General features: G+C 34.9%; 1 protein-coding gene across 1 annotated transcript in view; it reads left to right on the plus strand.

The window, feature by feature from the left end:
• Positions 1–20,211, plus strand: part of LOC144981140 (uncharacterized) — a 66,179-nt gene extending 45,968 nt beyond the window's left edge. Inside the window, exons 18-25 of the mRNA XM_078929287.1 lie at positions 2,504–2,580; positions 5,445–5,541; positions 7,098–7,233; positions 8,281–8,396; positions 9,473–9,534; positions 10,686–10,787; positions 11,600–11,775; positions 17,962–20,211. Of these exons, the coding sequence (XP_078785413.1) occupies positions 2,504–2,580; positions 5,445–5,541; positions 7,098–7,233; positions 8,281–8,396; positions 9,473–9,534; positions 10,686–10,787; positions 11,600–11,775; positions 17,962–18,146 (951 nt within the window). The 3' untranslated portion in view covers positions 18,147–20,211. The remainder of the gene's footprint in view (positions 1–2,503; positions 2,581–5,444; positions 5,542–7,097; positions 7,234–8,280; positions 8,397–9,472; positions 9,535–10,685; positions 10,788–11,599; positions 11,776–17,961) is intronic.
• Positions 20,212–22,500: the final 2,289 nt, after the last annotated feature.

Below are 22,500 nucleotides of genomic sequence, written 5' to 3' on the forward strand. Positions count from 1 at the left end.
ATCGAAACCCTTGTAATCTCATAACCTGACCATAGTCGTCGTAACTTATGACCTAACACTGACCAAAATATGACGTCACAATGCCAGTCTTTTGCCACAAAAGAAAACAAATCGTGAGTTGTATTCAATAGTTCAACCAATGGAATCACTTGTTTCCTTGAGCTCTACCAACGACAACTCACTAGACGCTACACAAACCTAAAAAAAATGACGTCAAATTGCCAGTCCTAGAGAGTTCTAGTGTCAGGCTATATGTTAACGATGGCTACGGTTCTAGTGTCAGGCTATATGTTAACGATGGCTATGCTAGAACCGTAGCCATCGTTAACTTATAAATGATAATGAAATGATGATGATGATGAGGATGATGATAAAATGATAATAATGGTAAATCATCGATTATCATCATCATCATCATCATCATCATCATCATCATCATCATCATCATCATCATCATTATCATCATCATCATCATTACTATTATTTCTATCTAATTGTCAATTTTAACATTATCATCAAAACCTACGATAAAATATGTACTTAGCCTCGATCCTCATGCATATTGAAATATCGACATTACGTTACTGACACCCTATACACCCGAGTCTTTGATGACGTTGGTTTATGATGTGAGTTCAAAGTTCAAAGAGGTGTTTGGCCTAAAACATAAAGACGATTTTAATCTGTTGTAACGGCGATAAAAAATCAAAGGTTCTCTTACATTGTCGGAAGATTTAATTTCTTCCAAGGGCGTTCATGGGTTTATAATAGGTTTGTTTCTTCTCATTTAAAAAATATATAATTGTTGGATATTATCAAATTATAATAATAATAATAATAATAATAATAATAATAATAATAATAATAATAATAATAATAATAATAATAATAATGATAATGTTGAAAACTTATATAGCGCTATAATTCCGAGACACCAGACTCTAAGCGCTTAAATTACAAATTACTTTGGCTGAAACATACTTATTCACACACACAAGCATACACACACAGACACACACACACACACACACACACACACACACACTACACAACACAAACCAGACCTATCTTGCTTCTCATACCATCTACTATAAACGAAACAAATATGTTTTAAGCGAACGTTTAAAAATAGACTAAGATTCTTTTTCACGAATGCTCTGCGGTAAGGCTTTCCAAAACAGAGGGTCCGAAATGAGAAAAGGATCCCATTCCAGCATTTTCCCGTATTCTAGGGACAACTAGTTTGGTGGATTGCTTGTTGTTGTAATTATTTTAATATGCCTAAACGCGGTTGTGTGTGTATGTGTGTATACGTGAGTATGTGTGTAGGTACGTGTGTGTTGTGTGTTCATTCAAAGATTAACTTTCTTCAATTTTGAAATGCAATATAGGAACAACAAAGTTGAAGTCACTCAGATCTTTGTTATTGTTTTGTTTTGTTTTTTGCCATCCGCGTTTATAAGAAATTCTCACTAAACTGTATTAACCAGACTATAAAAGTATATGGTTACCGGTTACACATAGTTTTGTGTGTTGGTCCGTTATACTTCCGGATGGCAATGTTGTGAGCTTCTTAGCCAATCGCATACTATCTATACGTGTGTGTTTGTGTGTACGTGTGTGTGTTCATTCAAAGAAATGCAATATAAGCTCATAATGTTTGGCACAAGATCCAAACAGAATGATCTTTGGCCCAAATATAAGGTTCATTTAATTTAGTCTGACACACAATACTTTTTGAATGACCTTTTACTCAAATTGGATTCAATAGTCTGATGTCACAACCAGCAGCTTGGTTCTAAACAAAGAAAATCGGTACTCTTTATTCTTCATGCTAGCTAGAACTTTTTCACATGTCATGTGAACGGAATGTTAAAAAAAATCAAAACATGATCAGATTTATACTGTTATTCTCCTCTGGGTACACTTTTATGCTCGTCGGAGAAGTAACTCATAAGGACGTCCGGCATTGTTCCGATAGTTTAGAACCAGTTACTATGTTACTCATTATGCCTCATTACGAGGGAAGTGACGTCACGACTGTTGAAGCCTATTACTCAATGACCTTTGACACAGAATTCAAAGTGCATAATCTTTACTCAAAAAATAAGCTCATTGATCTTTGACACACAGTTCAAGCCGAAAGACCTTCGATACGAAATACAAAGTAACTGACATGTTATACACAATTGGATTCAGTAGTCTGATGTCACACACCCGGCAACGGCGGCCATCTTGGTTCTAAACAAAGAAAATCATTACTTTTTATTCTTCATGCTGGCGAGAACTTTTCATTCCCTTGTGATCAGAATGTGTAAAAGTCAAAACATGATCAAATTTATGGGGTTTTTTCCTCTGGATACGCTTTTATGCTCGCCGGGGAAATATTTCATACGGGCGTCCGCCATTGTTCCGAGTTTAGAGCCATTGTTACTAAGTTACCATACGTCATTAGGAAGGAAGTGATGTTACGACTGTTGAAGACTATTTTAATCATCCTTAGGTTGATGTCATCTTCGCCAATGTGGGCCTGAGGACCGTCAGAAACAGATACCACGGATGTGCTGTGGACAGCTTTGGGTAAGTCCCGCCCGCGAGTTTTTTTTTTTTTGCACCAGGTTGGGAACAGGCAGGTTAAAAAATACTATTACTACTACTACTACTACTACTACTACTACTACTACTACTACTACTACTACTACTACTACTACTACTACTACTATTACTATTACTACTACTACTACTACTACTACTACTACTACTACTACTACTACTACTACTACTACTACTACAACTACAACGCACCGTTTTTATGCACCTCCGTTGGCGGTGATGGTTAATTAATGAAAATGTTACTGCATACGACCATGAGGTTTAAATAATTTTAGATTGTAGTTTAGCACGCTGCTTAGTGATTACCGGTGTACGTTTATACAATGATAATAAATTAAAGAATATTCACAATAATTTAAAAAATCAAAGGTAAAAAGAGACATGGCACACACATACAGATCTTAAATAAATAAAGAATTTTAGAAAATTATTTTTTTTTAACACGATAAAAAGTTTTTGAAAAAAAAAAAAAGATGTCTTTCTCAATAAAGTAAACTTTTAAAAAAATATATGTTTACTGGGAATCGAACCCAGTACTTTCAAGGTTAAAAAGTCTGAAAGCTTGTCCACTGCGCTACGGAGCCACCTAACTGTCCATCACATTTAATAAGGTCTTTCTAAGACATTATTTTACCTTCAATGCAACTTCTATTTTCTGGTTCTATATTTCGATTTTTTAGTTTATTGTTATTTTGTATAAATTTATTAACAAAAACATCCTACATATGTCACAATATAACTTTTGCCATGTCCGAATACAGAAACACAATATCGCTGATGAAATTGGGTGGAATGCGCATCGTGACGGAGGTGCATAAAAGATACACCGTCAACGGAGGTACATAAAAACACTACGTTTAAAAAAAAAAATGTTGTATTTTTGCAGCAGTTATAAATTTACCAATCACAGTTGTGCAATAATTTATCACCTAAATATAGTAATAGACCTACAGAGATGGACCCTACATACAATGCACTTGATTTGTGTAACGTACTTCTTCTACATCTATCCACACTAGCTACCACTGTAGACACAACTCAAGACAACAATAGTGTGGTCTAATTTCTATTGCTAACTTATATTTCAAACTTCAACTACAGTATTATAGTATTATATCAAACATTTTTTAAAAGTATGTTATCTTCTTCTCATTATTCTTCTTCTTAACAATCAAAAATACGGTAGGCGTACATCGTGTAGAGTGTAGTGTAGGCTAGCCAACTGCACACCCCTTTGAACCTTGAACAACGCGCGCGCTGACCTATGGCCTTGTCCGACCTCTGTCACGGACTTCCCATTGTGGCGATGCTAAAAATAGTGCAGGCTGGTTGGCGAAGAGGGTTATTCTCAGATGACGTCACAAAATAGCCCAACCTGGTGCAAAAAAAAAACTCGCGTCCCGCCCAACGTTCACTTATTTGCAGGTCTGATAACCCAATTCATTTTTTTAGCTTATTCTTATAATGGAAATTAATATCAAAAGATAACGCAAACCATTGTCCTTTACAACAACGTTAAACTAGGCGTAAGAGTGGTTTAGTTCGGATGTCAGACCTGTATATATATATATATATATATATATATATATATATATATATATATATATATATATATATATATATATATTATTTAAAATATTTACCACAATGTTTGAGACAGTCTACATTAATGTTTCAGGCTTGATTTGCCATCGTCAGGACTGAGTTGTTTTGTTGTCAACAAAACAACTCAGTCCTGACGATGGCAAATTAGGCCTGAAACATTAATGTAGACTGTCTCAAACATCGGAAGGTCCTAGGGTTCGAGCCTCGCTCGGCGCATAGTTGAGTCCTTAAAAAAGACATTCTCTCACCGTACCAGGTGTAAAATGAGTACCTGGCCGAACTTGTCTCTGTCGGAAAAAATTGTAATATTGCCAAACAGGCGTCATATCTCTTATTACATGTTATGTATTGCTCTTGGTCAGGGACCCTTTGTAAAGCGCTTTGAGCACATATTTTAGTGGATATTGCTCTATATAAAAGCTCTAGTTTTTTTCTTTCTTTTTTACACGTCGGTAAGTCCTGATCGAAATTGCAACCCATCGTCTCAATATGGTAAATTGTCGGGATCAACCATTAATTCACATGTACGAACAGAGAAATACAATCATTCTTTATTTCCCTCTACAATAAAATGAAAATAATAAAATAAAATAAAATAAAATTCCCATTATTCATCCCCAATGGGGAAATTTGTCTCTAGGGTCTATTCCAAAGGAAGACTGGAATAACCCAGGCGTAAGCCGCAGTGCAGGGCCGTAAATTGAGCTAGGCAGGGCGAGGTGACTTGCTCAAGACCACACAGCGCAGCGGAGGGTTATTGAACTCGGTACTATTCAGGTACGAAGCAAAGACCTTACCGCTGAGCAACGCTGCCCCCCATTAACACGAGACAAGACGCCCGATATTACATTTGATCTAATCGACAGAGACATCGCTGCTATCAACCAGGTATTCATTTTACACCTGAGTGCGGTGAGAAAATGTGAGTAAAGAAAGAGCCTTTTCCAAGGACTTATCAATGCGCCAATCCGAGGGGGACTCGAATTCTGGACCTCCCGATCCGAAGACGAGTGGCATATGACCAGACCACATCGCCGCTCAAAACTCAATGTAGAAGCATAAGTTGTATATCTCGCAAATCTAAACTTAATATTATTATTATTATTATTATTATTATTATTATTATTATTATTATTATTATTATTATTATTATTATTATTATCATCATCATCATCATCATTATTACGCCTTTTACTTTTTCTCCCCATGATTTTTCTACCGATCAGTTCGAAGAGAGAGGTCCGATTCCAGATTATTCTTAGAGACACTGATGTTGTCAGGCCTTCCAGCATATTCAACATCCTCGCCTACAGTGGTTCACAGGTAACACTTGAAATTCAAACATGTTTTTTCATTGATTTGACTGGGGTTTTTTTATAATTGAGATTTTATATTGCGCAATATACATTAAACGAACACAAAGAGCTTTACAAAATGCCCGTATCCAACAGCGACACGTGACATGAAGAATGAGACATGACGCCTGTTAGGCGATGTTACAATTTTTTTACGACAGAGACAATGCTTTTGACGGTACTCATTTGAGTACGGTGAGAGAATGTGGGAAAAAGCCTTTTCCAAGGACTCAACTATGCGCCGAGCGAGGCTCGAACCCAGGACCTTCCGATCCGAAAGCGAGTGTCATATCACTAGTTGTTGGCCTGCAGCTTCCCACAGATGAATTGTATCATAATAAAATTTCGATATCGCCGAGACCTGGAGAAAGGAATGGACTGACTGCCCGCCAAAGGGTAGCGCAATAATCAACGACCCCTCTATCCAACCACTGCCGGGATTCCACGAGCTGACAAGAAAGCAGTGGGTACATGCAAACAGGATCAGATCCCGACACGGCAGGACAGCGACAAACCTGTACCGCTGGGGCTACCGAGATTCGCCCAAGTGCACAGCATGTGGTGGTGCCAAACAAGATATTGACCACTTGGTCCTGCACTGCCCGTCCACAGCCGTGCCAGGGGACTATGATACCGTCCATCAAGGAAGACAAAAATACCTGGACTGGAGTGAAACGGTTCACTTGGAGGTGTAACCATAAGAAATTACCAAATAATAAAATTTAACAACAGCTTTTATATAGAGCACTGTCTCATAAACGTGTCCCTAGTATAAGACGAGTCATGATGCCTGTAAGGCGATATTACTTTTTTTTTTCGGAAAAAGACTATTCCGTTAATGGCAAAATAATAAATTTAAACCTAATCACAGTGATAGAATGTAGGTCAAGAGTGAGTCTTTTCCAGGGACTCAACTATGCGTCGTTCAGAGCGGGACACGAACCCAGGGCCTTCCGATCATACTACAAGACCACATAGCCATATTACATCTGCGATGTCTCGCCCTGTGTTGGATAAAAATAATAAACAAAATAAAATTCCCTTTATACATCCCATTGGGGAAATTTGTCTCTAAGGTCTATTCTAAGGGAAGACTGGAATGACCCAGGCGTCAGCCGAAGTGCAGCGCCGCAAATTGAGCTAGGGCGAGGTGACTTGTTCAAGGCCACACAGTGCAGCGGCAGGTGATCGAATTCGGTACCTTTCGGGTACGAAGCAAAGACTGTACCGCTGAGACACGCTGCCCCTAAAGATCGAGAACATTGTAAAGCGTTTTGAACAAAATTCGTAAATAATGCTCTGTACAGTAGCTTAACTTTTTTTCCCACTCTCTCTCTCTCTCTCTCTCTCTCTCTCTCTCTCTCTCTCTCTCTCTCTCTCTCTCTCTCTCCTCTCTCTCTCTCTCTCTCTCTCTCTCTCTCTCTTTTTTTTTTTTTTTTTTTTTTAAACCTCACGAATGGGAGACACCCAATGTTTGTCGTTACATCTAACTTTTTTTTCTCAATATCTCTCTTTCCTTTCTAGAAAAACCTGGACGGTGTGTTCTATATCGAGTTAGGAGATCTGTACGTGGCCGTGGACGTGGACCCCACGTACTATCTGCTTCGGTTGGAGACGTTCACGACGCACGCGTACCCGTTTACGACCACCACAGCACCAAGTGAGTCCATGGTTTTTGGCTTGAGGATTTTTGATTCAATGTTGTTGTTGTTGTCATTATATTAACAACCCTCTTTTAGTATTATTATTATTGTTATTATTATTATTATTATTATTATTATTATTATTATTATTATTATTATTATTATTATTATTATTATTATTATTATTATTATTAGTATTATTATTATTATTATTATTATTATTATTATTGTTTTTATTCTTATTATTATTAATAATAATGATAATAATAATAATAATAATAATAATAATAATAATAATATGAATAATAATAATAATATGAATGAAAAAATAATGATCATAGTAATAATAATAATAATAATAATAATAATAATAATAATAATAATAATCATCATAATATAAATAATACTAATAATGATGATAATAGTAATAATAATAATAATAATAATAATGATAATAAGAGTAATAATAATAATAATAATAATAATAATAATAATAATAATAATAATAATAATAATATTAATAATAATAATATTAATAATAATAATAATAATAATAATAATTGGACGAGAAGAAGAAGAAGAAGAAGAAGAAGAAGAAGAAGAAGAAGAAGAAGAAGAAGAAGAAGAAAAATAATAATAATGATAATTATAATAATAATAATAATAATAATAATAATATAATAATAATAATAATAATAATAAATAATAATAATAATAATAATAATAATAATAATAATAATAATAATAATAATGATAACAATAAGAAGAAGAAGAAGAAGAAGAAGAAGAAGAAGAAGAAGAAGAAGAAGAAGAAGAAGAAGAAGAAGAAGAAGAAGAAGAAAAATAATAATGATGATACTAATAATAATAATAATAATAATAATAATAATAATAATAATAATAATAATAATAATAATAATATAATAACAATAACAATAAAGCCTCATCAATTATCATCATCACTATAATAATATCACCACCATCATCTTTACGACCATAATCATCACCGTCATAAAATCATTACAGCAGCATAAAGTATCGATTTTCCCCCAATCCATTCCCAGGGGTCAACGTGGTGATAACCTTGACCCTGGAAGTCCTCAAGCCGGGCTGGTCCAAAGAGTTACGAGACTTCAACAGTGCGAGATACAGATTGCTGGCAGATTCCTTCTGTTCTGATGTAAGAACTATAGCAAGAACAAAGTTGACGTCACTCAGGTCTTTGTTATTGTTTTTAGCCATCAACGTCTATGAGTAATTCTCACTAAACGGTATTAACCAGGCTATAAACGTTCAAGGTTACATACCGTTTTGTGTGTTGGTCCGTTATACTTCCCGATGGCAATGTTGTGAGCTTCTACACACAAAACTATGTGTAACCTTGAACGTTTATAGTCAGGTAAGTGAGAATTGGATTCAATAGTCTGATTCACGTCGCCCAGCAACGGCGGCCATCGTGGTTTTAAACAAAGAAAATCGATACTTTTTATATAGAACTTTTATAGAACTTTTATATAACTTTTCATAGGTCTTGTGATCAGAATGTGTAAAAATCAAAACGTGATCAGATTTATAATTGTTTTTTTTTTTCCCTCTGGATACGTTTTTATGCTCATCGGAGAAATATTTCATAAGGGCGTCCGCCATTGTTCCGATAGTTAAGAGCCAGTTACTAAGTTACCATGCGTCATTACGAGGGAAGTGACGTTATGACTGTTGAAGCGTATTACTCATAAACGTCGATGGCAAAAAAACAGTAACAACGACCTGAGTGACGTCAACTTCATACTATCTATAATTACAGTAGTATAGTAAATTGAACCATAGCTCAATAGACTTGGTTATTAATATTTTAGTGTCCCAGCAAAGAGTTCTTATAATATTCATTTAATGGGAGTGATCAGTATTCAGATTTTCGTCCAACCGAGTCATCAATCACGTGATTTGTTGCTGTCCAAATATGGGATATTTCTTCAGAAATGTAAACACGCTGCGTTGTTTATGAAAATTGTTCGCATACCCATGTGTCATGCTGAACAAAATGACCAATCGTGATGTTAGATCGTTCAAAAATTGTGAACACTTTTCACTATGTGGGTCACTTTGAGCACATTTTGCAATGTGACCAATGACCTCGAGCACATGAAAAGTTAATATATCATGCCCATAGACTTGATTATTAATATTTTACTGTCTTAGCAAAGAGTTCTTATAATATTCATATAATTAACTGTTTATTCCACATCTCTTTCTCAGCTATCAACATGGATAAGCGAATGGAAAAAGGACTTCATAGATTGTGGAAACGTCTATTTCAGGTAATGTTTCAAGTTTATTCATTTACTCTTAGGCGTTCAACACTAAATCATAACATTTGATCGCAACTTACATGAACGTGAAGAAAATGGTTAGTGAAACCAAAACTAAAGTATAATGATAGCATTAATGACTACAAAATATACAGCATTTGTAATAACACAAATACTTACAATAATAATACTGATAAAAATGATAATAATAACAATAAGAATATGAAAAAGAATAAGATGATGATGATGATGAAGAAGAAGGAGAAGAAGAAGAAGAAGAAGAAGAAGAATAAGAAGAAGAAGAAGAAGAAGAAGAAGAAGAAGAAGAAGAAGAAGAATGATGATAATGATGATGATGATTATACTTCTACTACTACTACTACTACTACTACTACTACTACTACTACTACTACTAATACAATACTACTACTACTACTACTAACTACAAATACTACTACTACTACTACTACTACTATACTACTACTACTACTACTACTACTACTACTACTACTACTACTACTACTATTATAAAAATATGATAATAATATAATAATGATAATAATAATAAACTAATAATATAATAATAATAATATAATAATAATAATAATAATAATAATGTTAATAATAAAAATAATAATAATAATAATAATAATAATAATAATAATAATAATAATGTTTATAATAATAATAATAATAATAATAATAATAATAATAATAATAATAATAATAATAATAATAGATAATAATAATAATAAACAATAATAATAATAATAATAATAATAATAATAATAATAATAATAATAATAATAATAATAATAATAATAATAATAATAATAATAATAATATAAACAATAATAATAATAATAATAATAATAATAAAAGAAGAAGAAGAAAAGAAAGAAGAAGAAGAAGAAGAAGAAGAAGAAGAAGAAGAAGAAGAAGAAGAAGAAGAAGAAGAAGAAGAAGAAGAAGAAGAGGAAGAAGAAGAAGAAGAAATTTGTCTCTAGGATCTATTCCAAAAGGAAGACTGGAATATCCCAGGCGTAAGCCGCAAATTGAGATATGGCGAGGTGACTTGCTCAAGGTTGCAACAGCGGTACCTTTCGGGTACGACGCACAGACTCTGCCGCTGAACCACGCTATTGTTATTTTTTTTTCAGCCAAGACCCATTCCGAATCACAGCAGAACTGACGTTCAGAGGTCTTCAGACCGCCACTCTAGAGAATGATCTGAACACCATCATCCTGGAAAGAGCTGACAGGTAAAGTAAAGATAAAAATACAAGTGTGTTTGAAACAGTGCTAGACAAAGCAGAGAGAAAATTGTCTTCTTAACCCTCTCCTAACCAGCCATTTTCAGAATCTTTCCCAAAACTTCACACCCACCCGACACAAAAACATTTCTTACTCAAACAGAAAAGCAACAAGAACTTTCTATACATAATATTGTTTGGCAATATGAGCTCTATTACAGAATGTCAAGTTTTTATAGCTATAGCAGAAAGAAATGAAATCTGGATGAGAAAAGTGACGGTTGCATCGTATAGTAACATATGTGACGATTTTCCAGTAGGTGGTAAGGAGGGGATTAATATTAAGAGGAAAAAGACCGTATATTTACTTGGAATTGATAAGAGACCATACACGGCGTGCTTCCTTAAGACGGCAGAAAATACAAGAACTATAGATAGTATGAAGTTGACTTAACTCGGGTCTTTGTTATTGTTTTTTTTTTTTTTTTTTATCATTCACGTTTATGAGTAATTGTCACTAAACTGTATTATCCAGACTATAAACGTTAAAGGTTACACATAGGTTTGTGTGTTGGTCCGTTATACTTCCGGGTGGCAATGTTGTGAGCTTCTTAGCCAAGCGCATACTATTTACACAAATATGTTTCTGTTTAGTTGCAACTTTTCTGAAGAACTCTTTTTTTTAAAATCAATTTAAATAGAACGAGTTTCCCTCGATTTTTCTAGAACAAACTTGCACCAAAGATTTGAAATTAAAACAGCCCTGAGTATATCTAACTTCTTATATCAATAAATAATAATTTCCAAAATGTCTTCCCCAGGGTTCGAATCAACAACTTGTACGCCATGTCCATAGGCAGCATGTTGATTTACGACAAGTCCCTGGTGTTGTCTCAGAGAACGATCTCCGTGAACAACACGGACACCTCCACCACGACTCCAGGGAGCACCACCCCCAGTACGACCATCACGACCACCACCTCTCCAACTACAACACGTAGGTTTTTTTTCACTCACTCACACTCACTCTCTCCGTGGCCTTCGTAAAGTTATGGCCTGATACTGACCAAAAATGACGTCAAAATGCCAGTCTTTTGCCACAAAAGAAAACAAATCATGAGTTGTATTCAATAGTTCAACCAATGAAATAACTTGTTTCCATGAGCTCTACTAACGACAACTCACTAGGCGATGCAAAAACCAAATAATGAGGTCAAAATGCCAGTCTTTTTGGATTTCAGTGTCAGGCTATAACATGACGATGGCTACACTCTATCCCTTGACCGGTTGGTCGTCAGGGGGACTCTCGGGATGCAGACTTCACGATTCGACGCCGCTCATCACGGTCTTGGACCTTCCTCATTAGATTGTTCCACGTCAATCCTGTCCAATCTTTAACTCACTCAACCCTAACACCGACTATATCCGTTGTTTACCCGGGTTACTTTTACCCCATGCCTATTTATTACATTTTTCTGAGACAAAGTATAGGCGTAGTATCAAAGCTAATGTTTTTAGTTTTTACATGTTAATGATAGTTGAATAAAACTATCTATGTTTATGCTCATTTTTAATACATTTGAAAAGTGGCAAATTTCTCTAGGATTGAATGAGTTAATGTTATCCTGCCACACTTTCCTCTGTCTTCTTCTTCTTCGGCAGCCTTTTACTGTGCCCTGCAATATTGTCTTGCATAAGCTTTCGTGTCTTACGAGGTTTTTTACTTTGTTTATTTCAATAGGATGAATGGCATTGACGTCACTCGGCTCTCTGTTATTTTTTTAAGACCGCCAATGTTGATTACTTCTGACTACAAAACCTTTTTTTTAAAACGAACTTTTATATAGCGCAATATCCACTGAACGTGCTTAGAGCGCTTTAAAAGGGGTCCCTGGCCAAGAGCAACACTTAACATGTGGGATGGGACACGAAGCCTGTTAGGCGATATTACATTTTTTTCGGACAGAGACAACGTTGTTAACGGCCAGGTACTCATTTTACACCTGAGTACGGTGAGTAAAGAGCCTTCTCCAAGGGCTTAACTATGCGACGAGCTGGACCCAGGACCTTCCGATCCGAAAACGAGTGTCATACCACTAGACCACAATGCCATACCAAGCACCCGACGTCCTCTGCCGTTTTCTGCTTGGTATTGGTAGGTCTAGAGGCTCTTCTCTTTATTCTTCGTATTGTGTCCGCGCCCAACGTCTTTATCCGGAAGATGGCAGAGGACGGCAGTGCCGGGTCGTCGGAGTCTGTCTTCGGTGTGGGTTAGCCCTTAAGCTGAAAAATTTGTTGACCAGAAAGGATAAGAGGTGGGGTATCTTGACCCCCATTGTTGAGATAGGGGACAAGCGTGGCTCAGCGGTACAGTCTTTGCTTAATACTCGAAAGATACTGAGTTCGATCACCTGCCGTTGCTGCCCTTGAATAAGTCACCTCGCCCTAGCGCAATTTGCGGCTCTGCACTGCGGCTGACGCCTGGGTTATTCCAGTCTTCCCATGGAATAGACTTTAGAAACAAATTTCCCCTACCGGATGAATTAAGGGAATTTCTTTTTTTTTTTAATTTATCTATAAGGATTTGAATGGAGGTGGGGGGGGGGGGGGGGGGGGTCGGGGTGGGGAGAGCACACTCATTCTGTGTCTTCTATGTCGACATGTTTTTCTTTCCACTTCGTTCACTGTTCTTATCCCAGAAAGAGATTGCATTTTTGCCCTAAACCAGGCGGAATCCTTAGCCGAAAGGGTAACTCCATAACTATGACGGGTGGGGGGGGGGTGTCTGTATTTGTTTGTTTATTTTTTCTTTATTTTAATTGTTTGTGGTTTTATTTGGATGGGGGTGTTTTGTTTCGTTTTGTCTATGTTTTGTTTTGTTTTGTTTTTTTGTTTTTTTATTTTTTTTTTTTTTTTTTTGTTTTTGGAGAGTGAGAAATAGAGAAAGAAAGAGAGAGGGGAGGGTAGCAGATGCTGAGACAGAAAATGAATGTGTGTGTGTGTGTGTGTGAAAGAGAGAGAGAGAGAGAGAGAGAGAGAGAGAGAGAGAGAGAGAGAGAGAGAGAGAGAGATTATATTTTTCGCCTGTAAATTGTCTCTTTTGTGTAAAAACTAACGAAAGAGTGAAAATGAAGAGGCTTCGTATTGGAACAAAACAGAGCTGTTTTGTTCCCATACGAAGCCTCTCTCCATTTTCACTCTTTCGTTAGTATTTTCACGATCACGGCTTCAGGCAGCCTCTACCGTTTTCTCTTTTATGAAGTGATATATCTTCTAGATTTAAACATAATTTGTAACCATTTAAGTTCCGCCCCCTCCGCCTCCGCTTCTAATTAATAGGGTCGTCCTATGCTTATATTATATGTGGACGTTTTTAATAAAACCCTAACCGACACTTCCAAAGATTGCTGTATGAATATAGATAGAATGAAGTTGACGTCACTTGGGTCTTTGTTATTGGTTGTTTTTTTTTTTTTTTTTTTTTTTTTTTTTTTTTTTTTTTTTGCCATCCACGTTTATGTGTAAATCTCACTAAACTGTATTAACCAGAATATAAAAGTTCAAGATTACACATAGTTTTGTGTGTCGGTCCGTTATACTTCCGGATGGCAATGTTGTGAGTTTCTTAGCCAAGCGCATACATCTCAAACGAACAGATCTTAAAATAGCCTAACTCCCATTGTTAAAAAAGGGGGGTAATCGCTTAATCCTAGACTTGACTTTGTGCTGTATGATCTACGGAGTTCTTTGCAAAGTGTGTAAATAGAGTTAGCCTTGGAACGGGTTACGTCCCCTTGTCAGTCTAGTAGCACGAGGTTATGTACCCTTACTTAGTCTGTCAGTAGTATACGATTACAATACAAACATATATATATTGCTTATAAGACATTACGGTGGACAGTGGTCAAGAGAACGACCGTGTTGAATTGACCTCCAGGGGCTGGCATTGCAAGTCTTCACTGTATTACAACCGGGTCGGTTCAGACATCATGGTGACGTAATATGAGACCGGTACTTAACTCTTTCAGCGCCATCTGTTCTACTGGCCAATGGCCACACAGTGCGGACGGTTTTGAAAGGCAAAAACAATAATGTAATCCAATCCTACTTTCTACAGAAGTACTATAAATTGAACCAATGGTATCATTTCTTTCATCAGAGCATTCAATTGGCCTAAGGGGGAGGGGGGGGGGGGGGGGGGGGGAGTATTTCAATATTGAGATTTTGCGCCGAATTCGAATGTCGTTTTGTCTTAGCTTGTCATTTTCATGCTGCCTCAATCAGGTGTCAGCCATTTTGTGACGGAAATGCGAATATAGAGCCTCAGCGCCTAAATAGTCCATCTATCTATCTATCTATCTATCTATCTATCTATCTATCTATCTATCTATCTATCTATCTATCTATCTATCTATCTATCTATCTATCTATCGATCTATCCATTTATCTATCTATATATCTATATATCTATGTTCTATCTACCTATTTATCTAACTATATTATATCTATCTATCTATCTTTCTATTTATCTATCCATCTATCTATCTATCTATCCATCTAATCTATCTATCTATCTATCTATCTATCTATCTATCTATCTATATATATATATCTATCTATCTGTCTGTCTGTCTCCCTAGTTATCTATCCATCTATCTATTTGTTTGTCTATCTCTTTATTTATCTATATCTATCTATCTATCTATCTATCTATCTATCTATCTATCTATCTATTAATCCATCTGTCTATTGATCGATCTATCTATCTGTTAATCCATCCATCTATCTATCTATATATATATATATATATATATATATATATATATACATATATATATATATACATATATATATATATACATACATATATATATATATATATATATATATATATATATATATATATATATATGTCTATCCATAAGTCTATCTATCTACTCTTTCTTTCTCTCTGACGCTAGTTGCAAGCACGTATAACCGTCTTCAGTCATGGTTTCATTTTTTTTTCCTTAGATCAGATCGGTAACCTAGCTACTTATCCCTAGTTGAACCCCTTTAATGAGTTTGGTCAATATTTGCCTTACCGACTTAAAGCACTATAAAGTCATTACGAAATGTTGGATATAGAATACAGCTTATATTACGTCTTGTTGCATTAATCAGAGACAAACAAGTAAATGAATAAAACTTGATTGGGTATTGTGTATAAATGGCTTAAATATGCTAAAAATAGCCTTCAAAAATAGCTTTGATTTAGATATTTTTATGGCATAACACTTCTATTACTACTACTGTTACTACTACTACTACTACTACTACTACTACTACTACTACTACTACTACTACTACTACTACTACTACTACTACTACTACTAATACTACTACTACTACTACTACTACTACTACTACTACTACTACTACTAATACTACTACTACTACTACTACTACTACTACTACTACTACTACTACTACTACTACTACTACTACTACTGTTACTACTACTACTACTACTACTACTACTACTACTACTACTAATACTACTACTACTACTACTACTACTACTATACTATACTACTACTACTACTACTACTAACTACTAACTACTACTACTATACTACTGTTACTACTACTACTACTACTACTACTAATACTACTACTACTACTACTACTACTAATACTACTACTACTACTACTACTACTACTATACTACTACTACTAACTACTACTAATATACTACTACTACTACTACTACTACTACTACTACTACTACTACTACTACTACTACTACTACTACTACTATCTACTACTACTAACTACTACTACTACTACTACTACTACTACTACTAATCTACTAACTACTACTACTACTACTACTACTACTACTACTACTACTACTACTACTACTACTACTACTACTACTACTACTACTACTACTACTACTACTACTACTACTACTACTACTACTACACTACTACTATACTATACTACTAATACTACTACTACTACTACTACTACTACTACTACTACTACTACTACTACTACTACTACTACTACTACTACTACTACTACTATTACTACTACTACTACATTTAATACCGCCAGTAATGCGTTCAATAAATTCTTCTGAAAGGCTATATATGTTCTATCAATTAAAAAGGAAAGTTTGTGGTATTTGATTTGATTGGGAAATAAATAAATAAATAATTATGACGTATCAAGGCACATTGAATATAGACTATATTATAAACGTTTATGCTACAGTTTAGTTCGCTTAATCCTACAACGTTTAATTTCAAACTCCGATAATATCCAGCAGTGAAAAAAAAAAGTTGTTTTTTCTCTACATTTCCGCTGCACACATTCAACTATTTGGCGTAATCCAAACTTTTATCCAAATGTCCAAAGTCGTGCACATTTAGAAGGAATGTACATTATCTACCAATATTGTTTCTTTAATATTTGTCTTCGAGTTTGTTGGGGTTTTTATTATTATTTTTTTTTTTGTATGTTGTTGTCCTTAAAATGTTATTTTTGTTTTAATGTTTTGTTTTCTTAATATAACGATCCACTGGAAAGACTTTTCTACAGAGAGGACCTACAAAATATCCCTGTCGTCTATTTGGAATTTAGTAATGCATTTATGTCTTTATTGTTTTTTGAAGAAGGGTTTTGAGACCGAAACGTTCCGTGTTTGGTATTTCGTTCTTTTTCAAGCTATTATATTCATTTTGTTTATCATATTTTACAGTCCACAGCTTCTAGTAGCCTAGTATAACTGAACCAACCAAACCGATTAGTTAAAACATTAGCCCGAGTTCTCGATTTTTTTTCATTTTCACGAAATGCGTGATATTTAGCTTAACCCTCTCCTTACCACCCAAAGGAAAATCGTCACATTTGTTACGATGCAGCCAACAATTTTCTTGTTCTGCTTTCATTTTGTTATAGTTATAGCGATAAAAAGTCGATTCTGTGTTGCAGACCACATTTTTCTGAACAAAATATAGAATAATATACTCGTTACTATTCTGTATATATATATATATATATATATATATATATATATATATATATATATATATATATTTTTTTTAATTAGGGTGAGTATGAAGTTTCGGGTAAAATTCTGAAAATAATTGGTAAGGAGACAGTTGATTGATTTATTTATTATTTTTGTCTCCAGCCTTCATGCCTTGTCGGGGTGCCTCCAACCTGGCCCTTGTGGCCCATCCTACAAAATGTGACCGGTTCTACCAGTGCGTCAATGGACAGGCCTATCCCATCACGTGTCGTCCTGGTTCTGTCTTCGAAGATTCGACATGTGTGGAGAAACCGCCTGGATTTAGCTGTCAACGGGGACAGGGTTGAGTCACCTGTAGCCTTCCAACACTGCTGATGGCGTAGCCTTAGTTAACTTATAGCCTGACTCTGACCATAAACCTTCGTTAATTCATAGCCTGACGGTAGCCCTCGTTAACTTATAGCCTGACGGTAGCCATCGTTAATTCATAGCCTGACGGTAGCCCTCGTTAACTTATAGCCTGACCGTAGCCATCGTTAATTCATAGCCTGACGGTAGCCCTCGTTAACTTATATCCTGACGGTAGCCCTCGTTAACTTATAGCCTGACGGTAGCCCTCGTTAACTTATAGCCTGACCGTAGTCATCGTTAACTTATAGCCTGACGGTAGCCCTCGTTAACTTATAGCCTGACCGTAGCCTTCGTTAACTTATAGCCTGACCGTAGCCATCGTTAACTTATAGCCTGACACTGATCAAAACATGACGTCGAAAGATAAGTCTTTGGCTACAAATAAAAACAAATCGTGAGTTGTATTCAATAGTTCAACCAATGGAATCACTTGTTTCCTTGAGCTTTACCAACAACTCACTAGACGCTACACAAAGCTAAAAAATGACGTCAAACTGCCAGTTCTAGAGGGTGCTATTGTCAGGCTATATTATGTTAACGATGGCTACGGTTCTAGTGTCAGGCTATATGTTAACGATGGCTACGGTTCTAGTGTCAGGCTATATGTTAACGATGGCTACGGCCTGACACTGACCAACAATTGACGTCAAAAGACAAGTCTTTGGCCACAAAAGAAAACATATCGTGAGCTGTTGAATACATCTAGTTTTATTTTTGTGGTGATGGACATATCTTTTGAGGTAATATTATTGGTCAGCGTCAGGGTATAATTTCACGAAGGGGAAAGACGATCACACCGTAGCCATCGTTAACATATAGCCTGACACTGAAACCCAAAAAGACTGGCATTTTGACGTCATTATTTGTGTTTTTAGTGCTCATGGAAACAAGTGGTTCCATTGGTTGAGCTATTAAATACAACTCACGATTTCTTTTCCTTTGTGGACAAAGACTGGCATTTTGACGTAATTTTTTGGTGAGTGTCAGGCTATAAGTTAACGATGGATACGATCACACCAAGGGAAATGTGGACTGTAATCATAGATACGACTTCGGACACTTTCCTGATCTCCCAGCTGTTCTTGGTGTTGGGGAAATGTATATTTTTTTGTATTCCCAGTATGATTTTACCACAATGTGTTTTGTTTTTATTTGATTTAAATTGGGTTTTTTTCATGCAAGACCGATTATTTATTTTCAATGGGATGATCTATATTAACTTTCCATGTGCTCGAGGTCATAGGTCACATTGCAAAATATGCTCAAAGTGACCTACATAGTGAAAAGTGTTCACAGATTTTGAACAATCTAACATTACGATTGGTCATTGTGTTCAGCTGGACACATGGGTATGTTTACAACTTTCATTAACAAAGCAGCGAGTTTACATTTCTGAAGAAATATACAATCGTTGGACAGCAAAAAATCACGTGATTAATGACCTGGTTGGGCGAAAACATGAATATAGATCGCTCCCAATACATATAATATTGTAAACACGCAATCATCTATCCATGCATTTTATATATCTATCTATTTATTTTTGTTGAAACGTTGTATTTTCTAACTTTTGCTTTTGCAAATAAATTTAAAAAATAAGCATTCCGATTGGTTAAATTCGACGTGCACTCATTTGCAGGTCTGATAACCCAATTCCTTATGGACTCTTTGTTGTAATGGAATTCTCAAAAAATGACGCAAAATAGTGTCCGTTATTAAACTAGGCCAATCAGGATAAATATTCGGATGTCAGACCTGTATATTTGTACACGTCGGTTTAATTAAATCGAAGCTATGATACAGCGCCCACTATGAAATGTGAGTGATACCGTATTGTCATCATTTATTTGTGCATTTTCATTGCAGTCTAATATCTATCTCATATTTTGATAATCTGTCATTATTTATTGACAATATTCATCATCATAATGATCATAGTATTCATCATCATAATCATCATCGTCATCATCATCATCATCATCATCATCATCATCATCATCATCATCATCATCATCGTCATTATTATTATTATTATTATTATTATTATTATTATTATTATTATTAATTATTATTATTATTATTATTATTATTATTATTATTATTATTATTATCATCATCATCGTCGTCGTCGTAGTCGTCGTCGGCATATCCTCTTTTTCATCACTAATATCTTCCCTCGTCTTGATAACAATTGTAGACATTTTTAATTCCCATACTTACACATTGACATCACTTGTTATCTTATCTCATACGATTCATGATATAAAAAAAAAATCTTATGCCAGCCACTGCCTCTCACTTGTCTCATATTGTTGGAATGTGTATTTAAAAAATAACTTTTAGAAATAAAAACGATTTTAAGTATCAGATATCATCATCGTTATCATCATCTTCATCATCATCATCAATCATCATCATCATCATCATCATCATCATCATCATCATCATTATCATTATCATCATCATCATCATCATCATCATCATCATCATCATAATTTTATGAGCTCATAGTTGTAATGAAAGTACTCTAACAAACCAACGCGAAGTATTTTGCATTAGAACAATGTTAAATTAACCCACTCCTTACCAACTATAGAAAAATCGTCACATTCGTTACGATACAACCAACATTTTTCTTATTCAATTTTTTTTTCTACATCATAAAATTTTAAGAAAATGAGCAGCGTGTTGTAGAGCATGTTTTGCTAAAGAAAATATCTATGTATCGCAAGAACTTTACTTCTATTGTGTTTGAGTGATAAAAAATATATTTTGGTGTTAGTTTGGTGTCAAGTTTTGGGAAAAATCCTGAAAATGGCTGGTAAGGAGAGAGTTCACTATCTCCTTACCGATCATTTTCAGTATTTTCCTCAAAATGACAGGCTTACCCAGCAGAAAAAATAGTTCTTTTAACCTCAAACAACCTCTCTACAAAACAACATTATGTTCTTACTGATTAAACAAATATGATTCTTCAAAGTTTGTGATGTACAAAATAAATCTGAATAAGAATACTGTACAGTGTGTCGTAATAAATGTAAATTTTGCTGCAGGTTGTATGGAGAGAGTAAAACACTAAATTGCGTTTGGTTATAAGATCTTCAAATATGCGCATGGTTTTCATCACATTATGTCTGTCAATCAACACAGGATCTTTTGAAATTCATTGTAAAAATCATACATGCCAATTTAATAATTAATGACGGACGTCGACTTCATCCAATAGAATGCAATTGAATATTATTATTATTATTATTATTTCTAATCTGTATTGTAAAATAAAAAATGAAATAAATCAAATTACTGTCTCATGTCTGTCTGTTTTAAGCGGGGAGAGGAGGGTGGGTGGTTGAGTTTTTTTTGTTTTGTTTTTTTTGTTTTGTATTATTCTGATGGGTTTTTTTTTCTAGGGATATATTTTTTCTTTGATTTCTTTTTCTTTTGCTGTTTTGTTTTTGTTGGGTTTTTTCCCATTTTTTATATATTTATTTTTGTTGTTTTTGCTGTTTTGTTGTTTTGTTGGTTTGTTTTGTTTTTTGGGGTTTTTTTGTGTGTGTTGACACAATTTTTGCTTAATATCAAAGGAGAAAATACATTAAAACGACGTATACTTATTTACAGATCTGACAAACCCAAATTGTAATGATCTCATTTGTGTAATGATTTGAGAAACCCTCAAATGAAATCAAAATATTGTCTTTTGCAAGAATGTTAAATTGAGCCCATCACTGTGTTCGGTTATCAGACCTGAAAATGTGTGAACATCGCTTCAAACGTATCAGCATGTCAATACAACAAAGATTTGGTTATTTGTTCCAGATGTTTCTAAAATTCTGCATATACAGCTTTGAACGACTTGTAATTGCATCCATCAAATAGCAATTCATTTTACTAAATTCCAGACAGACGACACACACAACGAATAAGAGTACGAAACACGTCGTCTATCTGAAATTTGATAATGCATTTATGTCTTTATTGGGGTTATTTTGTTACTGTTGGCTGAAGAAGGGTTTTGAGCCCGAAACGTTCATTGTTTGGTATTTTGTTCTTGTTATTTTGGCTGGTAAGGGTTAATCTGGATGGCGGATGTTGTGACTAATTTACCCAAACGCATAGCATCAATCGTCAAATTTTGTTTAAAACGTGTTAAGCTCCTTGTGGAGAGTTTACATATGTTATTTAACTGCATGAAAAAAAGCAAAACTCCGTCCTTTTCATCGTCTTTTCTTTTAATGGAGTGCTTATTCGTCCTTCAGGCCGTATTCTTAAAAAGTGTCTAGCCGACCT

The sequence above is a fragment of the Berghia stephanieae genome, chromosome 10, assembly GCF_034508935.2.
Source record: "Berghia stephanieae isolate SIO BIC M18660-M18661 chromosome 10, UCSD_Bste_1.3, whole genome shotgun sequence".
In the NCBI taxonomy this organism is placed as follows: domain Eukaryota; kingdom Metazoa; phylum Mollusca; class Gastropoda; order Nudibranchia; family Aeolidiidae; genus Berghia; species Berghia stephanieae.